This window comes from Notolabrus celidotus, chromosome 11 (genome assembly GCF_009762535.1).
Source record: "Notolabrus celidotus isolate fNotCel1 chromosome 11, fNotCel1.pri, whole genome shotgun sequence".
Lineage (NCBI taxonomy): Eukaryota > Metazoa > Chordata > Actinopteri > Labriformes > Labridae > Notolabrus > Notolabrus celidotus.
The window spans coordinates 12,382,701-12,407,784 of record NC_048282.1 but is presented as its reverse complement, the minus strand read 5'-3'; the positions used below and the strand labels follow the sequence as shown (position 1 = coordinate 12,407,784).

Sequence of the window (25,084 nt, the reverse complement as noted above, 5' to 3'; positions counted from 1 at the left end):
TATGTGTGCTATGCAGTGTTGTCTTTTTCTTTCTGTATTGCAATGACATGGTCTGTCAACAAATTAAAATACAAACAGTAAGAGCATAAATGTGAATCTTGTCTAGTCTCTTGCAATCAATCTCCCACATACTCTAAGGTGTAACTTACAATTTACAATAACTGTCATCTAAACTTTAGCTATAGTTTACATCATCTGTTCTCATCTTTCATTACACTACATGGAAGTTACTATGTAACTTGGCACATTCACAAATAACTACTGTATCCATCGGAATCGCACTGTTCTTCATACTGTGTATGTTTGTTTAAATAACCTGGTGCAATTTTTATCGTGCAATAACTTACCTTATCTATTATCAGATAGAAGTGTACATAGTGTGTATATATCTGTAATAGTTGACATATTTTATTTTATTTTTACTTTATTTTATTTTATTCTATTTTGTTCTATTATATTTTACCCTTGTCATTGCTATTATTATTGTTATTATATTTTTTAAACTATGTTAGTACATTGTTGTATTCCCCTGTCCTGTGTTGTGAGCTGCTGTAACAAAAGAATTTCCCCCAACGGGGGAAAAATAAAGTATATCTTATCTTATCTTATCAGAACGTCCCTCCGGAGTACACTGTTATATGGACAACATGACTAAGTAATTTGACTGTCTTATCTGTACACAATGACACAAGGTCTTGTCACTCTGGTGGCACTGACATGTTCATTGACACAGATATTTACTTTGGAGAGATGAACTAAGGATTTTGAGCAAGATACTGGCTTCTGCAGGTAATCCATGGTGTTTTGCTATTTGTACGAATTGTTTTGAGAAATGCACTTACTGTTTGGCAAATGTCGAGGATGATTAGAGAAATGTACTAAAGCTACTGAGAAAAACTGTAAAAAAAGAAAAAGAAAAAAAAAAGGATGTGTTTATGAATAAAACTATATTTCCCAGACTGCCTCTGTCCTTATGACGCAGCGGAAGTCACTTGTACTTCCTTTCCTCCATTAGGTGAGTGCGTGGTGGGAGCGCGATTTCCTCAGCTCTCTCTAGAATAGATAGAAATGAACTAATTTTCAAGCATTGACTCACTGGTTTCAGTAAATAACACTTTTTTATTTGTCCATTTACAGATTGCAACCATGGGCCGCCGTCCAGCCCGCTGGTAAGTCTTCTTTTTATGTTTGTGGTCCGAGCCGACTCTGAGCAAAATGGCTCCGGGTCCAGAGTCACCATGTGGGCTTAGCAGACACACCGGCAGGCCTCTTCCAGGCTGTTTTATTACTGTAGAATCAGAACACGGTTCTTTTTTTATGAAGGATGGGTCCAAAGTAGATACTTGTAGTGATTGAAAAATGTCCTCATGTCGTGTAACTAAAGCTCAGCGCTGACATGTTCAGAGCACTCAAGCTAGCATGAAGCTAAAAGCAGCACACAGCTAGCAGAGTGAAGTCTGCCACGTTAATTGTGTCCACTAAATGGAGTGTGATAGTTAATATTCCTAGTCATGAATCCTAACAGATAATACATGTCCTCAATGAAGTGAGTATAAATGAAGTGTGAAAATACGACCGGCCGTCCATGATCTGTCCTCAAAGATTAAACGCAGTTAGGGTCACTGAAAACTCTGAGCCTTCAATAGTCTCTCTAAAAGTTACTCCAGTTACTAATACATAAATATACAGCTCCTCTGTGATCACTAGGCTCTGAGGCTGACATCAACAACTTAGAATGCACTACTATGTGAGCACAAGGCTGTCAAGTTTGCTTTAGTCTACATAATGCATTAAAAGGTGATAACAGACTGTGAGTATGTCCTGTGAAATGTTTGGTGTGCGAGCAGGAGCTTTCATTACAGTCCTAAATACACAGTCCTGCTGAGGAGAGTACTAAGTAAGGATAACAGTACCTTTTAAAATGAGCTGTCTCCTCATCTTGTGGCTTTACAACACACTGATTAGCTGTTCAAGACATTTCTAAAGATGCGCAATGTTGGATCTTTGAGATATTTTATTTTCAAGGTTATTTTGGATGATATATCCAAGAAGCCTGCGTCTTCCACCACACCGAAAGCCTGTTTTATTATTATTAATAATAATAACTTATTAATACTGACCCTGTATTTATATTATGTTTGTAAACTCAGCCAACACAGTACATCACAACAATGCAGCTAATAGACTCGGAGGCAAATCTCATGCACATTTATTTCATTTTTTAAAAAGTCTGAAGTAAAGAGAAGTAAAAATTAAATTGTAAATTAAAGTTTGTAATTAAATACATACAAAATACATAAAAATAAATTAAATAAACAGAATTAAAATAACTAATCTGAATAATTTGGAGAATAATTAGAGTAGTAGAAGTGGAGACAAATAATAAATGTATACCATAAATCTGAATATCAACAAGATGAAGCAACAGTTACTCACCTCATCTGGAAAGCACCAGATTTTCATCAAAATCTTGCAGATATATTTCATATCAAAAATGTTTGATAGACACAGCATGGCAGAAACTAAGCAGGGGAGACAAAGTGTAGAAAATAACCATGCAAACACTAAATACAACACACAAGGTTAAAAAGAATGAATGCAGATTAAACAGAATAAAGTGATGCAACAGTAGACAAGCTTTAAAGGAGAATAAAAGGTTTTTGAAAGCATGAATAAATCTGTAGTGAAAGAGTGTTGTTTTGCTCCTCCCATCACCTGTGCTTTACGAGCTCTTCAAACAGCTGTTTCTGCGGTTTGTTCCCACCATGTTAAAGTACGTCCAATCAGCTGACATGCTGAGAATCTGCATGCAAACATCCAACGATAAGATAATCCAATTTTCAAGCTTTAATCTGACAACTCAGATATCGAACTGTTAACTTTGTGCATACCTAGAAATAACTATCGGTTACTCCAGTTTGTTACTTCACCTCCAACAAACACTGGACTCTCATTGTGAGGTTTAGTCTCTGTGAGGTGTTGTTAGATTGTCCAGTATTTAAAAAGTGAAACAGCTGACCTAATGACTTCTCTGGTTTAACTCTGGTATCCAATTCTCCTCCACAGCTATCGCTACTGCAAGAATAAACCCTACCCCAAGTCCCGCTTCTGCAGAGGAGTGCCTGGTAAGCTTGCTCCATCCTTCACTCGGCGTCCGTGTTGGTCTCTCTGACGTTCCTGCAGCTTATTAAGCCGACCAGTTGTGCTGTGGTGCGTTTCTGGTGTGCAATGGCTGCAGACAGTGACTCTGTGGTTGTGTATGTCCTCAGCTGGGTGGTGCTGAGTGCTTTAAGGGACCGCTGAGACAAAATAATGTTGAGGTGCATCAATAGCTTCTTAAACAATGTATTTCTATGACAGTCACACCTTTGTAGCAACACACTGAACTCTGCTGCAGCGAGATGATGGTGCTCCGGTGTTTGATTTCACATACACACACTCAGACATGCACACACACACACACACATGCACACGCACACACACACACAGTGCTGGTCCACCTTTATGGCCCTGATGCGACACATTGACACCTTCTTCCTGGAGATGAGTAACAGGGACGTAAATATCCTACTTTAAACTGAATATTATGAAGAGCTTTATCTAGTAATGGCTGATAATCACTGACTCTGTAGTGTGTCACTGATTCATTCCTGTGACTCAGATCTTGCAGTAAACATGAAGTGTCTATATTTGCATGACTTAATGTTTATCAGTGTCTGTGATTCCTCAGATGGGTAACGTATCCATACTTCTCTCTGAATGCAGATCCTAAAATCAGGATCTTCGACTTGGGCAGGAAGAAGGCCAAGGTAGATGAGTTCCCTCTGTGCGGCCACATGGTCTCTGATGAGTACGAGCAGCTGTCTTCAGAAGGTGAGACATGAGAGAAGGGACATGATCATCCTGTCTCTAAAACTGAGCGCTCTCTGAAGCCAAGGCACTGATCTCCCCTCTGGTTTCTCCTCCGTATAGCTCTGGAAGCTGCACGTATCTGTGCGAACAAGTACATGGTGAAGACCTGCGGTAAGGACGGTTTCCACATCCGCATGCGTCTGCATCCCTTCCACGTCATCCGCATCAACAAAATGTTGTCCTGCGCTGGAGCTGATAGGTGAGTCTGACCACTGTGAGATGATCTGATGCTTCAGGCTGTGATGGAAACTGACAAAGTTACAAGTCAGTGATGAGCAAATGAATGTGTGATAAGTTAGGCTTTACTTTTATAGATGTTTTTGGTCTCTTTATTCCATGCGCTTTAGAAAGTCTCATATTTTCATCATGAAGTATTAACTCATCTTTGTGTGTATTTCCCTCCGCAGGCTCCAGACTGGGATGCGAGGTGCTTTTGGTAAACCTCAGGGCACCGTGGCGCGTGTGCACATCGGTCAGGTGATCATGTCCGTTCGTACCAAGGCCGCAAACAAGGAGCACATTATCGAGGCTCTGCGCAGAGCCAAGTTCAAGTTCCCCGGACGCCAGAAGGTAAAGAAGCTTTTCACCTGAACCCTGTGGTTGTTGTTCAGTTAAAGGATCAGATTATCTTCTGAAAGCTGAGATGTACAAACTGAATGTATCCATCCTGGATCATCTCTGCAGCTTATTAAGCCGACCAGTTGTGCTGTGGTGCGTTTCTGGTGTGCAATGGCTGCAGACAGTGACTCTGTGGTTGTGTATGTCCTCAGCTGAGAGGTGCTGAGTGCTTTAAGGGACCGCTGAGACAAACCGCTCGTAGTTCAAGGATCTTAAGATATGTGATATTGCTCTCTAACAATGCTTTAATCCTGAGCTGATTTATTTTCCTCCCAGATCCATATTTCCAAGAAGTACGGCTTCACCAAGTTCAACGCCTGCGACTTTGATGAAATGATGGCAGAGAAGCGTCTGATCTCTGACGGCTGTGGGGTGAAGTACATCCCCAGCAGCGGCCCTCTGACCCGCTGGAAGGCTCTGCACGCCAACTGAAGCTGATGCAGGTGTTAACGTGAAGACCAATAAAAGTGGGTTTGATTACAAAAGTGATCGTGTCTTTGATTCATTTCATTCATGCTTACATCGAGAACTGAATCCAGCTCATGTGAGAGAAGTCCCTGTGCAGCCTGAGTTTATTCATGCAGACACTTCATGATGTGGGTCAAGGTGGGAACCACCTGCAGACACCTGCTCTGACTTTACAGAGACACAACCTGTACTCTTGACATCTGAACACTAGGGATGATGTCGGGATTAACCGCTTTTACTATTAACTGGGTTTAAAAATGTCACGGTTAACCTAATCATAAAGGCTCAGCTACACCGAGTTTTTCTATTCTGTTAAAAAGGGGCCCGTATGTTATGTTCGGCACAACTTCTAAACGTCATCACCAATGCCAGGTTTCTCCGTCATTTAAAAGTGTGGGGCAGCTGCCTATGCCTATTTCCATACCAACCCAGGCCCCTGTTAGGAATCATATGGTGTTATCATGAAGAACACTTTTCATTTTTAAGTGCAACATTACATGGACGTGGTGGAGGCGCCGTATCAAAATCAGTCCAGTACAGTTGAAGAGGTGCTGGCCAAGCTGCACAAGAAGAAAAAGGTTAAAATAAACATTCTGTGGAGTGCGTCTCTTTTATTCTCTACCACTGAGGGCGTCCCCGTGACAGCTGTCCGAAAATTAAAATGAACACGCTTATCTCTGAATGCACGTTCCACCTATGGAGGAATCGATCCTACGAGTCAGCTGTCATTTTTTCTGCTGACAGACTTCAGACTGAAGTTTATTTCATACACTGATGATTTTAGTTATACACTTATACTATAGGACATAGTTTTACAGAGCAACACCAGACTCCATGATCTGATGACTCATTTTGGTTTAATGCCATTCATATTCCATCTGTCCCATCCCCTCTCCAGCACTCAGTGTAAATAAGGTCCGTTTGTTAATTAAACATTCCGTGTGTCAGCATGACATCAAAAAGCTTAGACATGCACAAGTATTGTAGAAGAATACATATTGATAATAAAAGAATCAAAATAAAGTAAACTTGTCTAAATATTGACTGAGGCAGAGACACAGAAGTGAAAGCTCATAATAACCTAACAGGCTTCAGTCAGGTCGTGTGAGCAGCTTGACAAATTGATAATTGTTTTCACGCCTGGTATCAGTAGTATTGAAGGAGACAGGTCTATAATGAATGATCTCACAAAATATTTTTTCAACTGGAATAGGTTATGGTAAAATCTAATAATTCATAATTCTGTAAAATGAGAGTACAGAATATGAAATGACATTCATCCAGGAAGTACCAGACATTAATTATTTTAATTAATTAATCCTTTATGTGAAATAATCCCCTTTAGATGGTTTCATGACAAACTGGTGCAGAAGAATACTTCAGAAAACAATAACGTCTTTGGTGCTCAAAGTTTTGAAGGATCCTCAAAAAGTGTTGTGAATTTATTGAAGGTGTAATAATTGAGATAATTGTGAAATTATTTCTTTGACAATAATCGTACCACCAAAATCTCTAATAGTTGCATCCCTACTGTACACAGAGAGGATGTAAACAGGTAGCTGACGGTCCTGAAGCAAGTTACACACAGTCAAGTGACATAATACAGAAATATAAAATACACAAAGTAGCGACCTAAATAAATCCCTCAGAGTGATGTTTGTCAGGGGAAATGCATTGAGAAAGTTTTCTGTAAAGCTGCAGCTCTATATGTTATAGTAAAATGAAGGCGGTCCAAACTATGATCAGGGTCCATACGTTGATTCAGGGTCAGGGGTAGAGTCCTTAGAGCCAAGGCTGAACAGGGTGAGAGGAGAATGAAGACAATATCTACACTGAAGTACAAAGTGATCTCACAGCTCGCTCCCGGCTCGTTGTCTCGTCTGATAAACTCAAAAACAGGTCTCGGATCTTGTGTGTTCACTGCATTTCATCAAGGAAACAATGTGAATTCAATAAACAAACACTGATAAAGATATTCTTCAAATCAATCAGTGAATATTTTTTAGACCACCTGTTTGAATATATGATGCTCTCAGTCACCTTGATCCTGAGACTGTCAGTTTGATGTTCAGTAACAAACCTTCAAACCAACCGGTGAACACCTGAGCAACACCTCCAGGTAATGCATGGACACACCTCCTCATTTAGAGGCTTTTCTTTATTTGTATTATTTTCTACATAATGTTCTCAGCACCTCTGGAAACTCCTGCAAGAGTGTTGTAAACCTCTCCAGGTGACTCTCTCATGAAGCTGACTGAGAGCGGTCATCAAAGCTGAAGGGGACTGCTCTGAGGAATCTCAAATATAAAACATTCAGGTTTGTTCAACACGTCTTTTGTTTCCTGTGTAATCAAGTTTGTGCTCCTTATGTATGTGTGGAAGTGGATGGTGTTTGCTGTGCAGGACATCTTTTTGATGTGTGGTTCATGAAGTGTAAGAGGAATAATAAATAAGACTAAATCAAGGATCCTGGTGTTGCATATGTGAAGGGTTAAATAAAGTTTATTGATGGGGTGAAAAATGCATACATTTGTTTAAAAAGTCCATGAGTTATTACAGTTAAGTTTAGGACTCAGGTAAAGTTAAATCTATTAAATATACCTCTCCACTATAATGTTTTATTTATATGCATCTTAAAAAGCTGGAAGTTTCTCTTTGTTAATATGTATGGACAATACTTAAACAGATCACTGGAGGGCGCACTGCACCTGTGAGGAACATAATACCTGTTTGAGGCAATCTCTGCAGCTGAAATCAAATCACTGTCCATATAAGAGAGGTTGCAGAGATCAGGGCTGTTTCCGAAACGGCCTGCTACATACTACTTACTAATGTAGTAGGCAGTAGGTATTGCCTACTACATACTGCATTTGAATTTAGTATGTAGTATGACTGTTCTGTCCGATCTGTCATGCAGCATGCTGAGCCAGACTTCGCTGGATTTCCGGTTTCGGAAAGCGGAAGTAAACAACGGCGAAGCCGATAAATAAAAAGCTTATTTAGCATCCATTTACGATTTCAAAAGTTAGGAAGTAGTTTATATGTAATTTGATAACTTTCACAGCACCCAAAAATGGATTTCCTCCCGTCAAAAAATGAGGAAAAAGAAAAAGCAGAACGAGCGCTGTGCATTATGGGAAACAGTACGCGAGGCAGACTGGTCCGATGCACACTGAGATATTTTCCCGAATCAGTAGACATCCGGGGAGTTTTGGCATACTGCAGATTTTGCTCTTGTTCACATACTACTTACTACATACTGAATTTTGGACATATCAGTACGTACTGCTAGTACAGTAGGCGATTTCGGAAACAGCGCAGGAGGCAGATCCACAGGAAGAAGGGGTCCACCCATGGGTCCACTTGCTACCTCATTTCCGACGACCACACCTCTTTAAATCAGCTGACAGATAACGTCACAACCGTTACGTGACTCTCCAGGGGAAAACTGCACGAAGTTTGTCCAAGCATGTCAAGGTACAGAAAACACGAACACAGGTGTATTTACAAGAACAATTTAACTCTATTATACAGTGTCAGACTGAATTAAACTTTATGGACAACTTGACAGTCCACATCTACTCAGTCAGGACTGCACCGCCCCCTGCTGGTGAGACTGAGTACGAGTCTGCCATGGAAAACTGTCATCAAAGATTTAATGAGTCTGAGGAAAAAAATACTCTTATTTAAGAGACAAAGACAGACATGACGATGATTATCAGCTCTATGATTTATAACTTATGATCATTTTAAAACATTTTAGAAACATAAACTTCACTCCAGACTGTCTGAGACTTAAACTGGATGAATCTGTCATTACATGTTCACAGTTTAAACACTCTCTGATCCCTAATCTAAAGTCCTGTATTTAAGGTCTTTAGAGTTTAAAGAAAGAGATCATTTAGATCTTTCATGATGTATGATTCCCTGTCTGTGAAGGAGTGGAACAAACAAAGTGCATATTTTCCTCATGTTCAGAAAACTGTGGAACAATTCAAACTAAATCCTGACGTGTTGATGAGAAAGAAGATTTCACATTTCAGCAGCACAGGAACGATATCATCTGAAGAATCAGATTCAGTTCCTGCTGTGATGACAGGAGGGAGAACATGCGGTTATTTTTAGAGAGAGAGAGTCCTCCCTGTTTCTCCTCCTCCTTTTCTTTTCAGTGCTCTGTTTTTCAAAATTGCTCAGAGTTAGGAGAGTTTACGGCTCAAACATTCAGACCCTGAAACTCTGGATTCACACTTTGTTCAGAGAAATATCACAACAAAGAGGTCAGCCTGCAGGATTCAAGTAGTGTGACATGTAGAGGGAGCACAAACTGATCTGTGAATTTGTCCCTCCCTCAGGAACACCCCCCACACACACACACACAGACACACACCCACACCCACACACACACAGGGCAGTTTCCAGTTTCACTACAGAGGAGGAGACATACAGCCAGCACACCGAGGAAACACCAGAAACTACAGGCTGGTGAGTTTTTCATTCTTCAACAGAGAAAAACAATCAGACTGCAGAGCTTGATTTGTAATCTGAGATCTGTGTGTGAGTGTGTGTCGACATAAAGACACACAAGCTGAGAAGTAGACTACAGACAGTGAGCAAACTCTGCAGTTTCTATCATTTTCTTTTCTCAGGACAGAGCTGACAGTTGCAGTGCATCCAGACGTCCTCGAGTGAATCAGTTTGTTCAGTTTAGTTTAGTTTGGTCTAGTTTAGCCTGGTCTGGTCTAGTTTAGTTTGTTGATGGTGTAAACAAAAGTATAAGCAGCAGCTGTAAACCCCCCCTCACAGCTGAGCCTGAGGGGTTTCCCTGATCGTCATGTTTATCTCCCCTCACCCTGAATAACCTGATCGTGTTAACCCTCTCCGATCTATCGTCAAGTCAAAGTCTACTGCAGATTAAAGGCAGATGAGCTGCAGATGTTTCTTATGAGATTGATTCAGTCCCAGGTGTCTGAGTGGGTGTGTTTGGGGACTCTTTCTTGTTTCCTTTTTTTTGAAGCTCAGTTAAAATTAGATCTCTGACACCTCTCGCTCACATTAAATGATAACTATTATTAGGAGACAGTAGCAGCTGTTTTAAAGTGTATTGTTCCTGAAACTTTAACCAGCTTTAAGGAAACACTGTGACATAGATACACAGATATATATGGTCACAAACTACTCTGATAACTGATTATTCTGCTCCCAGAACCCCGGTCTGACTTCAGACCGGACAGAAGTGGAGCTTGACCGTTCTGATCTGAACTTGAGGATTCCAGGTGAATCTTTGTCACTAAGTCATAACTTTCCTACACACACAGAATTAATATAAATGTCAGTGTGGAAGTTCATTAACCAAAACTCAAGTCCAGTTCAGGTGTGGAGTCCCAAAGTGTCTGTACATGAGTTGAGTCAATCAATCAATCTTTATTTATATAGCGCTAAATCCCAACAAATGTTATCTGAAGACTCTTTCCAAACATGTTCTATGTTCTATTATGAACAAAGACCCAACATCAAGACAGGATAAGATCCATTCCCATCGTATAGACAGGACTCATCTTAATCCACCTTGAGCAGAGCACTTTGCAGCGTTTAGCAAGTTACAGCGGCAAGGACAAACTTCCTTTAACAGACAGAAACCTCCATCAGGACCAGACTCATGTTAGACAGACATCTGCTGAGACCATGCTGGAGAGAGGGATAGAGGGAGATGAAGAGAGAGAGAGAGATGATAGTGGTGAGACGGACAGGAGTTGTTGTAGCAGCTGGAGTCTGGCACTTCAACAGCAGCAGAGATTCAGAGGAACCTACGAGACAAGGGAGCTCAGGGACTCCAGAAAGGTCTATGGTTATTAACTTTAACGGGACAGGAAGAGTTAAAGTGAGTGACAGGCAAAGAGAGGAGAGAGAGGGAAAGACAGGATCCAAGTGTGTCAGCTTGTAGCAGTCTAAGCCTACAGCAGTCGAAGCCTATAGAAGCATCACTAAGACCCTCTCAGTCTCATCTGAGGAGGTAACAGTGAAGTACCTTCAGTGTCTCTCTTCTCTGGGTTCATCCTGAACAGATGTTCGTTGTCTGTCTCCATCTCTTACATATCAAACATGTTGCTCTGTTGCTGTTCGTATCTTTGAGAGCAAAACTCATGATTCATCTCTTTCGTCATCCTGGCAGGTAGCTGAATTATTAAGGCCCTATACCAAACAACAAACAAACAAAATACAAGAGTGTTCAGCAATAAATCAGTCTGAACCCTCCTCTCCATCTTCAGTCTGAGTGCGGTCAGTGCTCGAGTCCATGTCGAGTCACAAGTCACGAAAAATCCGGAATCAGGTTAGACTCCGAGCACCACAACTCTGAGATGAGGCAACCGTATGCAGTTTGATCAGCGTAACTTTTTTCCCTGCAGAGTCACCTGAGACCGTGGACACACCTGTCACATCAGGATAACAGTCATCAGTAGAAAGAAGGATTCTGGTTTCCTCACATATCTGACGTCAAAAGTGATAATGTGTCTTCTCCTAATATGCTCACAAGAAAACTCTAAAACTCCTCCCTCTACATTCAGCTGAACCTCATTCTGAGGATTTAAGATGAAATGATTAAAGATCACATGAGGGAAACAGGAAGTTCCTTTGAGAGGAGTCCGAAATGACAGAAGTGATACCAGAGAGCGAAGGAAGCTGCATATTTCTGTTGTTAATGTTTAACCCTTAAAAACCACACATTACAGACCTGTGAGGTATTTCACTGATACAAACACACACTGACTGTGTGCACACACATGTCATGTGTTCACTGTGATTAGAAGCCAGGTGGGATAATAAATGCACTTAATAATGAGAAACTTAAAAAAGCAAAGAGTAAAACAGAATCAAATGTATTGTTCAACCATGAAAACTATAAAGCAATTAAAGAATGCAGACAAGTGAAGATAAATAATAGGCCTAATAACCAAAGACTGTATAAATAACCGACGTTGTATCCGTGAAGTCATCCATCAGCTTCTGAAGTGCAGCTTTGAAGCCAATCGTCAGCGGAAGCCATATAAGAAATGCTGAAGTCATCCTAACTGCTGTCGAGCTAGTGTGAGGTAAAGAGGAGGGGCTTTAGCTTCCTTGCTAACAGCTACAGTGTTCCCACCTGTCAATCAAGTCAGCTGTGCCTCTTTTAATGGAAAACTCGTAATCTCATTATCTTTGAAATCGCTGCTCTCCAGACTACACTCATTTTTTGTACCAGGCTGTAAACATGTTTATTTCTGCTGTAAAGATCAGCTTCTTTTAATTGGTGTGTATGTGGTTTCCGGTACAGCCTCAAGGACACTTGAGGAACTGCAGTTTTTAACACTTCCGCATTGGCTTCAATTCTCGCGGCTGGAGGTTGCTGCTTGCTAATAATGTACCAACTCTCATGGATGCATCAGACTCTCGTGTTCGACTCCACAGCGCCCCCTTCAGGAGAGGGTTTCACCATCATGCATTTAAATTGACAACCAGGAGTGAAAACCAAACATGAAGTCAGCCTTTTTGAGTTGATTTTCAAAATAACGCCCCTTTAATGCAACAGGTTCCATATTTGATCCAGCTCCTCCTCCGCACCTGCCTGAATGTGGTCATCCTGTTGTAAACACACTGAACATTTCAAAAGAGCGGTTGTTAAAAAACATGGCCGTGGTTTGAGCTCAGAGTTTTGTGTTTTTGCATAATTTACTACGAAACAGGAAGTCGATGTTACTCTCATGAGCAGTGTTCAGTCATCCTTATAAGAGTGCTAATCTGACCACACCTACATGCAAATATTTGTCTGTAGTCATAGCGCCCCCTACTGCTGGCAGGAAATTACATGCTTTACATTTTGATGTACTTCTCTGTTGAACATATCCAGATCAAATTTGGTCAGCAGAGCCTTGAGACCTTGAAGATGCTTTGTTGTGAGAACTGTGGCTGTTTCCGAAATCGCCTACTATACTAGCAGTACATACTGATATGTCCAAAATTCAGTATGTAGTAAGTAGTATGTGAACAAGAGCAAAATCTGCAGTATGCCAAAACTCCCCGGATGTCTACTGATTGGGAAAAATATCTCAGTGTGCATCGGACCAGTCTTCCTCGCGTACTGTTTCCCATAATGCACAGCGCTCGTTCTGCTTTTTCTTTTTACTCATTTTTTGACGGGAGGAAATCCGTTTTTGGGTGCTGTAGCAGGCCGTTTCGGAAACAGCCTGTGACTCTTCAACAGAGGGCGCTTCAAAGTCTGATGCCATAAAACAGGAGGTGGTTGTAGCTCCTCGATACTACGTTCAGTCTGCTGCAGATTTCACATGAATCATCGGAGTTCAGTCTGTACAGATGTATGCCACTATTTCACCTAAAGTCATTCTGAAAACTTTAAGTGAGACAGATTATTTGATTTCACATCCTGGGATTATGAACACGGATGTGTGAGAGGCTGCTACAGAGAAATGTGTTTGTTGAACACACACTAACCGTAAATATTGAATCAGATCCTGTGTGATTTTGTCTTTTTCATATGAAGTCATGGAGTCTTCACCCCTCCTCCTCCTCTCCTTCCTCCTTGGAGTGTGTGACGTTCAAGGAGCCGATAAAGGAGAGGATTTTAAAATCTGTGCTTTTAACCTTCAACACTTTGGAGAATCGAAGTCGAAGAAGAGCAACGTTATGTACACGCTGGCCAAGGTGAGACACAGTTAACTCTGATGTTTGACTCTTTCATTATTCCCTTCAAGATCACTTATCATATTAGGGAGTAGTTATTATTATTATTATTATTATTATTATTATATATATATTTTTTAATAATAATAATAATAATAATAATAATAATAATAACATATTTTTATTATTGTTATTCATATTATTATTAATATTCTTATAATATTATGGTGATGATGATTCATAGAAGTATATAATAATCATTACAATAATGATTGTTATTAAAATTATGATGATGATTATGATGACTATTATTATTGTAAGTAGAAGTAGCCATTTAATAATAATAATGATAATAATAATAATAATAATCATCATCATCATCGTCATGATTATGGTTACTATTTCCCCCCCAATTTTATTATTATTATTATTATTATTATTATTATTATTATTATTATTATTATTGTATTTTTATTATGGTATTTTTTATTATTGTATTTTTTATTATTGTATTTTTGATTATTGTGATTCATATTAATATTATATTATGATGATGATTCATAGTAGTATATAATAATCATAATTATTATTATTATTATTGAAATTATGATGATGATTATGATGACTATTATAATTGTAAGTAGAAGTAGCCATTTATTAATAATAATAATAATAATAATTATAATAATAATAATAATAATAAGAAGAATCATCATCATCATGAATATGGTTACTATTTCCCCCCCAATTTTCTTCTTCTTCTTCTTCTTCTTCTTCTTCTTCTTCTTCTTCTTCTTCTTCTTCTTCTTCTTCTTCTTATTATTATTATTATTATTATTATTTATTCTTCTTCTTATTATTAATATATTGAAATTAAAGTAGCCTTTAGGAACTTTACTGCTCCTTGAGACCTTACAGTCTGAACTCACCTGTTAATTCACTCTGCAGGTTAGCACAAACATTAGCCTCATAATGATATATTTTTTTAAAGTCACAATTTTGCCAGAGGGAAGACATCAGAAACACAGAACTCTGTGTGCTGCTGGATGTGAGAGGCAGAGGTTTTCAAGAGTTTCACTAACACAGCCCGGCTGAGCCCTGAGTAAACTCAAACACATTGCACAAAGACGAACCTTAATAGAAAGATAAATCCTTGAAAGAGTAATCATTTACCAACAGATCTTGCCGGAGGGCATCCTCAAACCCAGCATGCTTTGTTTATTAAAAATTAAAATCTCTGTCTCATTCTTTTCTGATCAGATCATCTCTCGCTGTGACATCACTTTGCTCCAAGAAGTCAGAGACAGTAAAGAGAAGGCTTTACCCCTGCTGATGAACAGACTCAATGGGTCAGAAAATACTATCAAACACACACAAACAAACACACACACCACACTCTGTCCTACAGCTCCTCACACAGCCTGATAAACAGTCCATGCATGCTCTGTCTCCAGGTATGATACCAAACACGAGTACAGTATGGTGGCCAGCGAGAGGCTTGGCCGATCAGAGTCGTACAAGGAGCAGTACGTGTTCGTCTACAGGTGAGCTCACATGTGGTGGTCAAACCTTTCCATCACTTATCACACGTATTTGTTCCTCCGCCTGCAGAGCACTGATTGGCTGAGTCTATGAACCTTTTTGTTTTTGCGTCTCAGTCTGAGATAATCTGAGGCTCCACAGTCTGAACATGATGGAAGTGACTCAAAGATGTGTATATTTTGTTCTCTCAGCTCAGTCTTCCCTTCAGAAGCTAACAGTGTATTTTGATAAAGTGAACATATGATGCAGACCATGGGTTCTGTCATTAACAATAAAAAACAGTGAGAGCTGAAAACTTCCTCTGAAGACGCTCTTCCATTCAGCTTTTCTGATGTGACTTCTGAAAATTGAAGAAAGTGGGTAAAGCAATAGAGTTCAGTGAAGCTGCAGGGAACTCTGGATGGTGAATGATGCAGACTGCAGCTGTTTGTGAGCCGCTGGTATCCTCTGATCCAGAAAGGTCCTGAAGTACTATTGTTATCAAGTCCCACTCCTGACAGCAGGAGCTCTATGGATTCAGGGCTCACAGTCTACTCACCTGCTCCACCAGGTAACTCAGGGTCTCTCCTGCTCTCCAGTTAGAGAAGAAGTTTCCCGTCTCTCCTTTTCCTCCTTTACTAAGTTGTCCTCTTGTGTCCACAGTAAACAGCACGTCATTGTCTCTGTCAGAGTCACTTAGGTTTTAGTTTGGTTGGATTTCTGTCTCTATCGAACAGCTGATCAGTGAGCTGCAGGCGGGGGAACAGGGATGTGTCACATCCATAAACAGAGCCAAAACAAACAGGCTTTCTGATGTAAAAAAACTGGAAAATGTTCAAATAGAGCACACACTTACATAGACATCAGTGTTTCTTAAAATGAGCTAAATTACACGGCACACCCCTGACCATCTCTCTGGACACGGCCCTGTCTGTGTCTAAGCTTTACAACTTAATGCACTGAATGTGAAGATAGTCTAAAAAGTTATGTCCAAGTTTAATTTGTGTGTGTGTGTGTGTGTGTGTGTGTGTGTGTGTGTGTGTGTGTGTGTGTGTGTGTGTGTGTGTGTGTGTGTGTGTGTGTGTGTGTGTGTGTGTGTGTGTGTGTGTAGGTCTGACACAGTGTCAGTCACAGGTCAGTATCAGTATCCTGACACTCACCCCGGAAACGTTGACGCGTTCTCCAGAGAACCTTTTGTTGTTCGTTTCAAAGCTCCAAAAACAGGTCAGTGCTCCTCCTCTCAGGATCTGATACAGTTAACAGGATAATGTCAGCAGGATAAAGTTAGAAATGCTCTCTCTCCTTTTTTATATTCAGCCATAAAGGAGTTTGTGCTCATACCTCAGCACACGTCTCCAGAAAACACCACCAGGGAGCTGGACGCTCTGTATGATGTCATGAAGCATGTGATGAAGATGTGGAGGACAGAGGTAAACACTCACTCTGCTGAATGTTAGATAGAACTACAACACACTAAAATACCAGGGTAGTGTTTTACCATTGTGTGTGTGTGTGTGTGTGTGTGTGTGTGTGTGTGTGTGTGTGTGTGTTTGTGTGTGTGTGTGTGTGTGTGTGTGTGTGTGTGTGTGTGTGTGTGAGCAGAATGTGATGCTCCTTGGGGACTTTAACGCTGACTGTGGTTACCTGGCTAAGAAGAACAGGAAGCTTGTGCGTCTGATCACAGAGAAAAACATTTTCTGGCTCATTCCTGAGAAGACGGACACCACGGTGAGAGAGTCCACTTCCTGCAACTACGACAGGTGAGCTTACACTCCTTACAGGTCTGTTTGTTTTAACACAGAATAAATATAAAGAGGGCCACACGGTCAACACCTCCACAGATCTCTTCACTGAGAATGATCTGAATCCTGAGACAGCTGAAGATAAACGTTTTTCAACCTTTCAATAATAAAATCAGGCAGTGATAGTAATCTCTCTTCTGTGTGCAGGATCGTTGTACATGGGGAAACGTTTGCCAGAGCTGTCGTGCCTTTTTCAGCAAAACCGTTTAACTTTCAGACGGAGTATCGCCTCTCAGAGGACCAGGTGATCACCTGCACACTTCATGAAATACAGTATTAAATATGATTAATAATCTCCTCTTGTGCTGCTTTGTAAGTTGCTGTAAAGTGTGTTTCTGTGTGTTTTTGTTCAGGCTCTGGAGATCAGCGATCACTACCCGGTGGAGGTCAGGCTGAAGAGCAGCGCTATGCCCCGCAGTGCAGGCATGAAGAAGAGCATGCATCACTTATTGTCTTTGTTAGTCCTCGGGCATCTCCTCTTCAACATGTTAACATGGTAGCTCTCATCACAATGTAGGATTATTTTCATCTCAGTGTGAGTAAAATCTCACTCCATGATTTTAAGATTTACCAATATGTGGAGTCAAACTCTCTAAAAGTCACAAATATCACTCAATGTGATGTGTTCAGGGTCTGTATATAAAAGAGGACATTTCTAATTTTTAACTTCATGTAATATATCATATTTACATTATTAATCTTCCTGTGTATGTACATATCAGCATGATCACAACTCTGCAGAGAAACATCTGCTGCTTGGTGATAACCGCCCTCCTCACGTTAATGTGGGTATTTGATGGAGTTTGTTTAATCCTTTAGTTTCAAACAATTTGATCTTTATTAATTTTCTTTAACTGATCAAAGATTAAGACAATCAGGTGCTGAGGTCCTCCAAACCTAGACCTCATTTATTCATTCAGCACTTTTCAAACAACAAAATCTGACCACAGTGATCTAAATAAAAACATAAAATTAATAAACAGCAAAATAAAAAACTGTTTAGGGCTGTATGGCTCGTTTCTCTTTCAACACACTGTGCGAGGGAGATTTTTTTTGCAAGTCAGTAGTTCAGCAGATACTAAAGTTACACGTTTTGCATAATTAGGACCGTGGCTGACTTGACTGACAGGCGGGCACCCTGTAGTGAGGAGGCTAAAAGCCCACCTCAACTCAACCTGTCTCTTGTTAGGTCGACCAAAAGTTAGGTTGAGTCAGCATTTCCAATACGGTGACTGCAGATGATAGGCTTCATGTTCTATACGTCCTATGTTCTGCTCAAAGTGTTCCCGTTTTGGCTAAACCGGCCCACCTGTGGAGTTTTACTTCTGTTAACTAATGCAAGTTGTTAAATAGTTTCCTTACAGAGTATAATCTGTACATAGAATAGGCCCAAACTTCATGTTGTCATTTGTTAATTAAATGAAACGTCTTTGTTACTTTTAAACATGTGGAGCAGATCATCAGATAATTTCTCTTTAAATGGTGCTGAAACAAAAGAGGAGAAAAGGTGGTTACCACTATGATAAATGTGGAGTCCTTGATTTAAAACTGTGCACTTTTTAAATCTGACATTTGGACGGGATAATGGATCAAATAAATGAGTCATAAACTTAAATAATAAAATGTGAGCTGTCTTTGTTTTCTTTCTGACAATGAGGTAGTAATAACCACAGGACAGACATTTCTCCTTCCTCACACGATGCAAGGTTGTATTATGACATTTCTTCTTTTCCTCCCTCCTTCTACGTTATCTCAGAGTCATATAAAAAAAACACAACAAACCTGTATATGTATTCAGGTCACGCCTGTGTTAAACCCTTCGCTGCATTTTTGTCTTATCTGTCTGATGGGTGTGCGTGTTTGTGCATGTTTCCCTCCCTCTGTGTGAGTGCTGCTGCAGACTGTACACAAACAGCTGATATAACTATAACATTTTTAAATACTGCAGCTCTCTCACCTTTCAGCTGATCATGTCCTAAACACGAACAGATCCTGTATTTTTCTGCATTCAAAGAACTACCGTACCCTCACTGTACTTACTAAAACCTGTCCCTGACTTAAATTGGTTGCTTCATAATCTTTGAACCTCCTACAGATATTTCTAATAATGTGGCTTTGTTTCCTCACTGCAGCAAGACCAAACACGTCATGACTCACTGAGAGGTAGCGCTGATGTTTCTGCTTTCTAACCTTAGGTTTGTTTGTTTTTTCACTGATGAAACACAGCCCGTTCTTCAGGTGTTCGTAACACCTTATCAGACTCGTCATCACAGAATGATGCTGATGTCTCTTTCTCGTTCTCTTCACAGATTCTTACAATGAAAATCTCCACAGGTCAAACCCTTATCTGTCATCAGACAGAGTATCAGATTGGAAATGAATGCTGTTCGATGTGTGGCATCGAACAGCGGTAAGGTTTTGCATTGTAATAATAAAACCATGATCATGTTTTCTTAATAGATATTCATGTTTCTGTTATCGTTCAGTTTCTTTTCATTGTTTGTCTTTTATTTCCGGAGAAAAAAGAAAAGAAAAATTGTTGCCATGTGCTTTAAACTTTCTTTACTTTTTATCCATCTCACAGTTCAGTTATTAAATGCTGACGCTCCTGGGGACAGAACAGAGGATCACGTGAGACAGCAGAGTATTTCAGTGAGATGTTCACACTGACTGAGATAATCTTTTTCTTCTCTCAGGATGTGATGGTTCATATCTAATGTGCAGACAGATTTTTGAACACTGTAAGGTAAATGTTCTCCAGGATCTGTTCTAACTCAGCCGGCTTCTAGTACATTATCTTTACAGTGTTCATCTAATACATCAGTATGAACTCTCAGTGTTGCCTCAGTGAGCTTAGCTTTTTTTTCAATCACATTTCATATGAAAGCTGTTTAGTATATATTTTCTAAAGCATACAGATCTGTTACTGCAGTAAAAGTACAAATACCTTGTGTGCCAGTGCACAGCTCAGACTAAGTCCTCATTTAATTCCTTCTTCTGGTAAAATGTATGAATCTACACTTCTGTTGAACAGAGCTAAAAAAAAAACAGGTTTTACAGAGTGAAAATATGGTATATATTATATGTGCTGAAATGGCCAAAAGAGAGGGACGTTTTTACATTTTGTGAAGCCACAGTAGTATTTAGCATTTTGATTAATTTTTATTATGATTATGACAACTTTGGCTGGAGTTAGTGATTATATAAAAAAACTGTGATCAAACATAAAGAAGTCTAAGTGTCATATTCTTCCTCTCTGAGCCTCTCTCTCTCTCTCTCTCTCTCTCCCTCTCCCTCTCTCTCTCTCTGTGTGTGTGTGTGTGTGTGTGTGTGTGTGTGTGTGTGTGTGTGTGTGTGTGTGTGTGCGTGCGTGTGTGTGTAGGTGTAGGTCTGACACAGTATCAGTCACAGGTCAGTATCAGTATCCTGACACTCACCCCGGAAACATTGACGCGTTCTCCAGAAAACCTTTTGTTGTTCGTTTGAACGTGGAGCAAACAGTGCAAATTTCACTCAGATCAGGCCGTTCATTTAAAGGTGGTAATGATGGCTATAATTCTCCTTCTGAGCACCCATGGTCATATCTTCAGCCCGTGTTAGAGGTTTTTGAAATGAAGAATGATACATATCGTTTGAAATGTTCTCCCTGTTTCCCACTCTGCTCAAACATACAAACATTCACTGTCCAACCTGAGAAAGCGTGTCGAGCTACTTAAGGTTTGTTTAATTTCCAGATTAACATTTCATACTTAGTAACTTAGTTTCTGTTTTAATTCCATGGTACAGTTTTTAGAGATTTCAAGTAATGGTTTCTAGATAAACATAATGTACACAAATGTATTTCTATGTATTCTTGACCGCATTTATGTATTTTGAAAGTACAATGTTTTGAGATATGTTAAAAAGTACTTTGAGTATTTTTAAGAGCAAGTACTCCAGTACTTTAACTCAAGTAATAATCTGACAGAACAACTTTCCCTTGTATTGGAGTAATATTTGACCTGGAAGATCTATACTGTGACTTAAATAATGAAACTGTGTACTTTGTCCACCACTGTGTGTTTGTGGGGGGATTACTGTCATGTGATCTTTAATATATTCATTTCTGTTGCTCAGACAGTTTTTACTGTAAAGCACTTTGGTATAAAACCTGTATTATGCTCTATAAATAACCCAACAGTACAAATATGATGTCAACAAAGCTGAAAATGAAATGCATGATATAAATAAAATAACCATCTTAATAATGGTGTGATAACTCTTCCTTTTGCTAGGTCAACTGAAGTTAGATTATTGAGTCAGTCTCAGTTGCAGTGTTACTTTGATTATATTCTCCTCCCACCAACACAGCTTAAATAACAGTGTGAGACCTGATGGGTTGTGGCTTACAATGCTACCGGTTTGAAGCTCATGGCCCAGTAAGATGGCACACGCACTGCTGCAACAGCACAGACCGCTCTCTTCACCCCACAGCTTGAACCCCTTCAAATTTGCCTATAAGGCCACAATGGACAAGGAGGACGCGGTGGCCTGCCCGCTGCATCCCGGCTCCATCTCGTCCTTCAGCACCTGGACTCTCCAGGTCACTTTGCCAGGATCCTCTTTGTGGACTTCAGCTTCGATTTCAATACCATTCAAAAGCGTGTTTTTTGGAGACCCAATCTCAATGTCCACCCTCAAGCACTCACTGACTTTGAGGCTCGTTCCAGTTAAGTCTGTGAGGGCTTAGGGCTGTCCCACTGCCAAATCTTCAATTGTGTGAGGGATCTCTCACAGACTTTTTGAGCCCTGAATGCCCCTTCACATCAGACATGGACACACCTGAATTCTTCTTCCAGTAGCAGAGAGTTCATCAGCTCCTACAGATGTTCCTGTAATAAATGTCCCTCTATCATTACAGATGTGAATCACTGAATCTACAGCTGCTGAGACCAGGAACTGAATCAGATGATGCTGAGTGTGGAGAACCAAGTCCAGAGAAGACACGAGTGATCATCAGTGTTGTTGTTGGTGGTTGTGTTGTTTTTTTTTAGCTGCTTTGTCTGCGTTTGTAGTGCAGCGTTACAGAGAGAAGATAAACATATGTCTAATCAGAGGTAAGGTTTTGAATTGTGATAATAAAACCATGATCATGTTTTATTGATAAATATTCATGTTTCTGTTATTGTTCAGTTTTATTCATTGTTTATCTTTTGTTTCAGGAAAAAGAAGCAAATCAGAAAACGGACACATGGTATGTTTTAAACTCTCTGTGCTCTCCATCCATCTCACAGTTAAGTTATTAAATGATGACACTCACCTATCAATATTCATCTTAAAGGAACAAGAGAATTTAAACAACGGACGACCTGTAGAGGTGAAGCGGGACTGAACAGAGGATCAGGTGAGACAGCAAAGTATGTCAGTGAGATGTTCACTGACTGAGATAAACTCAGTCACATCTTTATTAATGTAAAAAAAGATCTCTTTCTTCTCTCAGGTGTGACGGATCATACCTAAACATGCAGATTGTTTCCTGTACACTACCGAGTATGATCTCTTTGTCAATGGATATGAAACGCTGTAAATATGGAGAGGCACCCTACTGCAGGCAAGATGGCGCCGCCACAACATCCACACCGGAAGTCCTTACCGGAAGTCCATACCGGAAGTGATTCTTTAACCCCCTCTCTACCCAATGCCGGATGCTTCGAACTGGAAGTTTCTTCTTCGTGTAGCGTATTGATTGCATTAGTCTGTCGCTGCTAAATCAATTAGCAGAAAGCTAATTGTGATAGAGAGAGTGAGTGAGAGAGATCCCGCTGTGTATGAAGAACAGAATAATGTAGAGTGTTAGTGTGTGTGGGGGGAGGGGATGAGAAGGAAAAGACTGTAAGTAAGAGGGAAAATACACTCAAGCTGTACACAGAGATCTATATTCACCACAAAAACAACAGAGGCTCCCCAGAAATGTGTACTGTACATCTATCATCAGTGGCTTACAGTGGTGCCTCAAGTTGAAATATTTTAGTCCTAATATTTTATGTTGATTTGGAGTTTGTAATAGCAAAAGTGCATTGTTCTTTTTCAAGTACAACATTATCAATACAAAAGGGTTAAGACATCATACATATAACATTAAAAGAACATAAAATAAAGTATAATTCTACATTTCAAGTAGGGGTTGGATGGAAAGAAACAGTAGCTATGTATACATTTGCAGTTTTTCTAGTCATTCTAATTGAAGGTTCCAACTTCAATGTTTTCATGGACGCCAAATAAAGTGATCTTGTTAAGACATTGGTGTACATGCATCAAGCATTCAATCTGAATAAAACTGTTTGACAAGCTCAGAGTGTTTACGCCCATCTAATGTCTCAAAATAGAAGGAGAAACCATTCCCTCCGTTTGTTCTTGTGGTTAATGAACACCCCTGTCACTGTGTCATTGTAACGTGTTACAAATTATGTTAAAAAAGAAACAGTCACCACACACCTCTACATTTTCCTCCTCCACTCGCCCCTGCACCATAGATAACATTCTGCTCTTCTCTCGTGACTGTGGATCTACTCTGGATCTGTATTTAATTCATTCATTAATCTATACATGTGATCACATAGGCAGACAGCATGCAAGGTAATTTGGAACAAACACTACAGCGAACTGTACTGAGGTACAGTCAGGCTAACACAACATAAAATAGCATATGACCCAGACAAAACAAGAGAGGCATATGCAGATGTCATCACGGCAGCATCATAATCAGCTTTAAGTATTTCAACACACACTCGGAACAAAAGGCTGTGCATGGCTGAGACGTTAACACTATAACTTAGTGATTCGTGCAGGCTTCTAAGTAACTTCTCAAAACAGTAAATTCTCAACAGCCTATACACTTTTGGAGTCAATCAACTAGTCAATAATACTGATACGATTAAAATGTAAGTGCCAAAAAGTTCATAGAATTACGCGTAAACCTACGTGTTTTTGAAGGCTTTTATTTTGCGTTCACGTTCCTGTTTTTCAAGGCTTTTATTTTTGTAACTTTCGGTATGGACTTCCGTTGTGGGTGTTATTGCAACGTTTTTAGCTTTGTAACTTCCGGTATGGACTTCCGGTATGGACTTCCGGTGTGGATGTTGTGGCGGCGCCATCTTGCCTGCAGTAGGGTACTCTTGTAAATATGGGCGGCTGTGGCTCAGCGGGTAGAGGAGGTTGTCTCTCAAACGAATGGTTGGCTGTCAAATCCCAGCTCCTGCAGTCACATGCTGAATTGTCCTTGGACAAGACACTGCTCCCTCTGTTGTTCAGAGGTGTGTGAATGTGTATGAATAAGATTAGTTAATACTGATGGCCTTACTGTAGTAGCCTCTACCATCATTGAGTAATTGTCCCGCTTTTAATACCTTGTAATGCATCTTTTGTATATTACATTTGAAACTCTTATGATGATACACTGCTGTAAATGATCAAATAAACTTTTGTCAACACTTAAACTGCAGAGTTGGATTTAACCTTTTAGTCAGGTTTATATTTATTTTATTTTATTTTGAAGAAAAGAAAAACAATGTTGATAACTTTTTTTAATGTATAAATAGTTTTTCTGAGAAGTATCTGTCTGCATCTGAAGACAATGCATGACATAAGCATTATGATCAATCGTGATTTCAAGCACATGATAATGTTGGTGAGTAAATCTATAAAAATGTACATTTAATCATTATCAATAAACAGACACACAGCCTTTTGTTCTCATCTGAAATCAACCAGGCTCAGACAGTTCTGCTCTGCTCTACTGAAATCCTCCATCAGTGGCAGATCAGCCGGGATAGGCCAACCTGAAACTCCGATTGGTGGAATCACCTCTGTGGGTTTAGTGTAACTCGTTGCTAGAAGCTTATTTACATTTGATCCTGGATTTTTTCTCCAAACGGTGACTTTTATGACCTCTAAAAGGAAAATTTCTATTGGATAATTATTTATTATTCTGTATGTGCATGTTTCTTTAAAACTCTAGGTGGCACCAAACACCAGACCAATGATACCGACAGAGCTCACTTATATACTTTAAGGTGGCATGTGTCAGTGTCAGGTAAGTCCCCAGGAAAGAG

General features: G+C 39.8%; 2 protein-coding genes, 2 long non-coding RNA genes and 2 other non-coding genes across 10 annotated transcripts; 5 read left to right on the top strand and 1 right to left on the bottom strand.

The window, feature by feature from the left end:
* The first annotated feature begins 938 nt into the window (after positions 1-938).
* Positions 939-5,019, top strand: rpl10 (ribosomal protein L10). The gene is made up of 7 exons (XM_034696313.1): positions 939-1,015; positions 1,138-1,169; positions 3,067-3,125; positions 3,766-3,873; positions 3,973-4,111; positions 4,320-4,482; positions 4,807-5,019. Exons 2-7 carry the CDS (start codon positions 1,147-1,149, stop codon positions 4,960-4,962), a joined length of 648 nt encoding a protein of 215 aa, XP_034552204.1. The 5' UTR covers positions 939-1,015; positions 1,138-1,146; the 3' UTR covers positions 4,963-5,019.
* LOC117821806 lies at positions 1,100-2,814 on the bottom strand. Its single transcript, XR_004633060.1, has 3 exons — positions 2,716-2,814; positions 2,437-2,522; positions 1,100-1,288 (listed from the first exon to the last, which is right to left on the bottom strand). It is a non-coding gene; the product is annotated as an uncharacterized LOC117821806 (long non-coding RNA).
* Positions 3,178-3,310, top strand: LOC117822183. The gene has a single exon (XR_004633138.1). It is a non-coding gene; the product is annotated as a small nucleolar RNA SNORA70 (small nucleolar RNA).
* On the top strand, positions 4,591-4,723 carry LOC117822184. Its single transcript, XR_004633139.1, has one exon. It is a non-coding gene; the product is annotated as a small nucleolar RNA SNORA70 (small nucleolar RNA).
* Positions 5,020-8,267: 3,248 nt separating the features above from the next.
* On the top strand, positions 8,268-18,617 carry dnase1l1 (deoxyribonuclease I-like 1). 5 transcript variants are annotated; one of them, XM_034696812.1, is made up of 11 exons: positions 8,268-8,475; positions 9,351-9,480; positions 11,168-11,326; positions 11,403-13,692; positions 14,932-15,020; positions 15,126-15,215; positions 16,304-16,416; positions 16,510-16,622; positions 16,795-16,952; positions 17,142-17,238; positions 17,348-18,617. In XM_034696812.1, the coding sequence occupies exons 4-11, from the start codon at positions 13,534-13,536 to the stop codon at positions 17,492-17,494; spliced, it is 966 nt and encodes a 321-aa protein (XP_034552703.1). In that variant the 5' UTR covers positions 8,268-8,475; positions 9,351-9,480; positions 11,168-11,326; positions 11,403-13,533; the 3' UTR covers positions 17,495-18,617. The 5 variants fall into 5 exon arrangements, with proteins under 5 accessions (XP_034552703.1, XP_034552701.1, XP_034552705.1 ...); XM_034696810.1 differs by lacking the exon at positions 11,168-11,326 and having other exon boundaries at positions 8,269-8,475; positions 13,532-13,692; XM_034696814.1 differs by lacking the exons at positions 9,351-9,480; positions 11,168-11,326 and having other exon boundaries at positions 8,269-8,475; positions 13,532-13,692.
* Positions 18,618-21,554: 2,937 nt separating this feature from the next.
* On the top strand, positions 21,555-22,566 carry LOC117821992. Its single transcript, XR_004633105.1, has 4 exons — positions 21,555-22,090; positions 22,196-22,227; positions 22,315-22,377; positions 22,474-22,566. It is a non-coding gene; the product is annotated as an uncharacterized LOC117821992 (long non-coding RNA).
* The last annotated feature ends 2,518 nt before the right edge of the window (positions 22,567-25,084 follow it).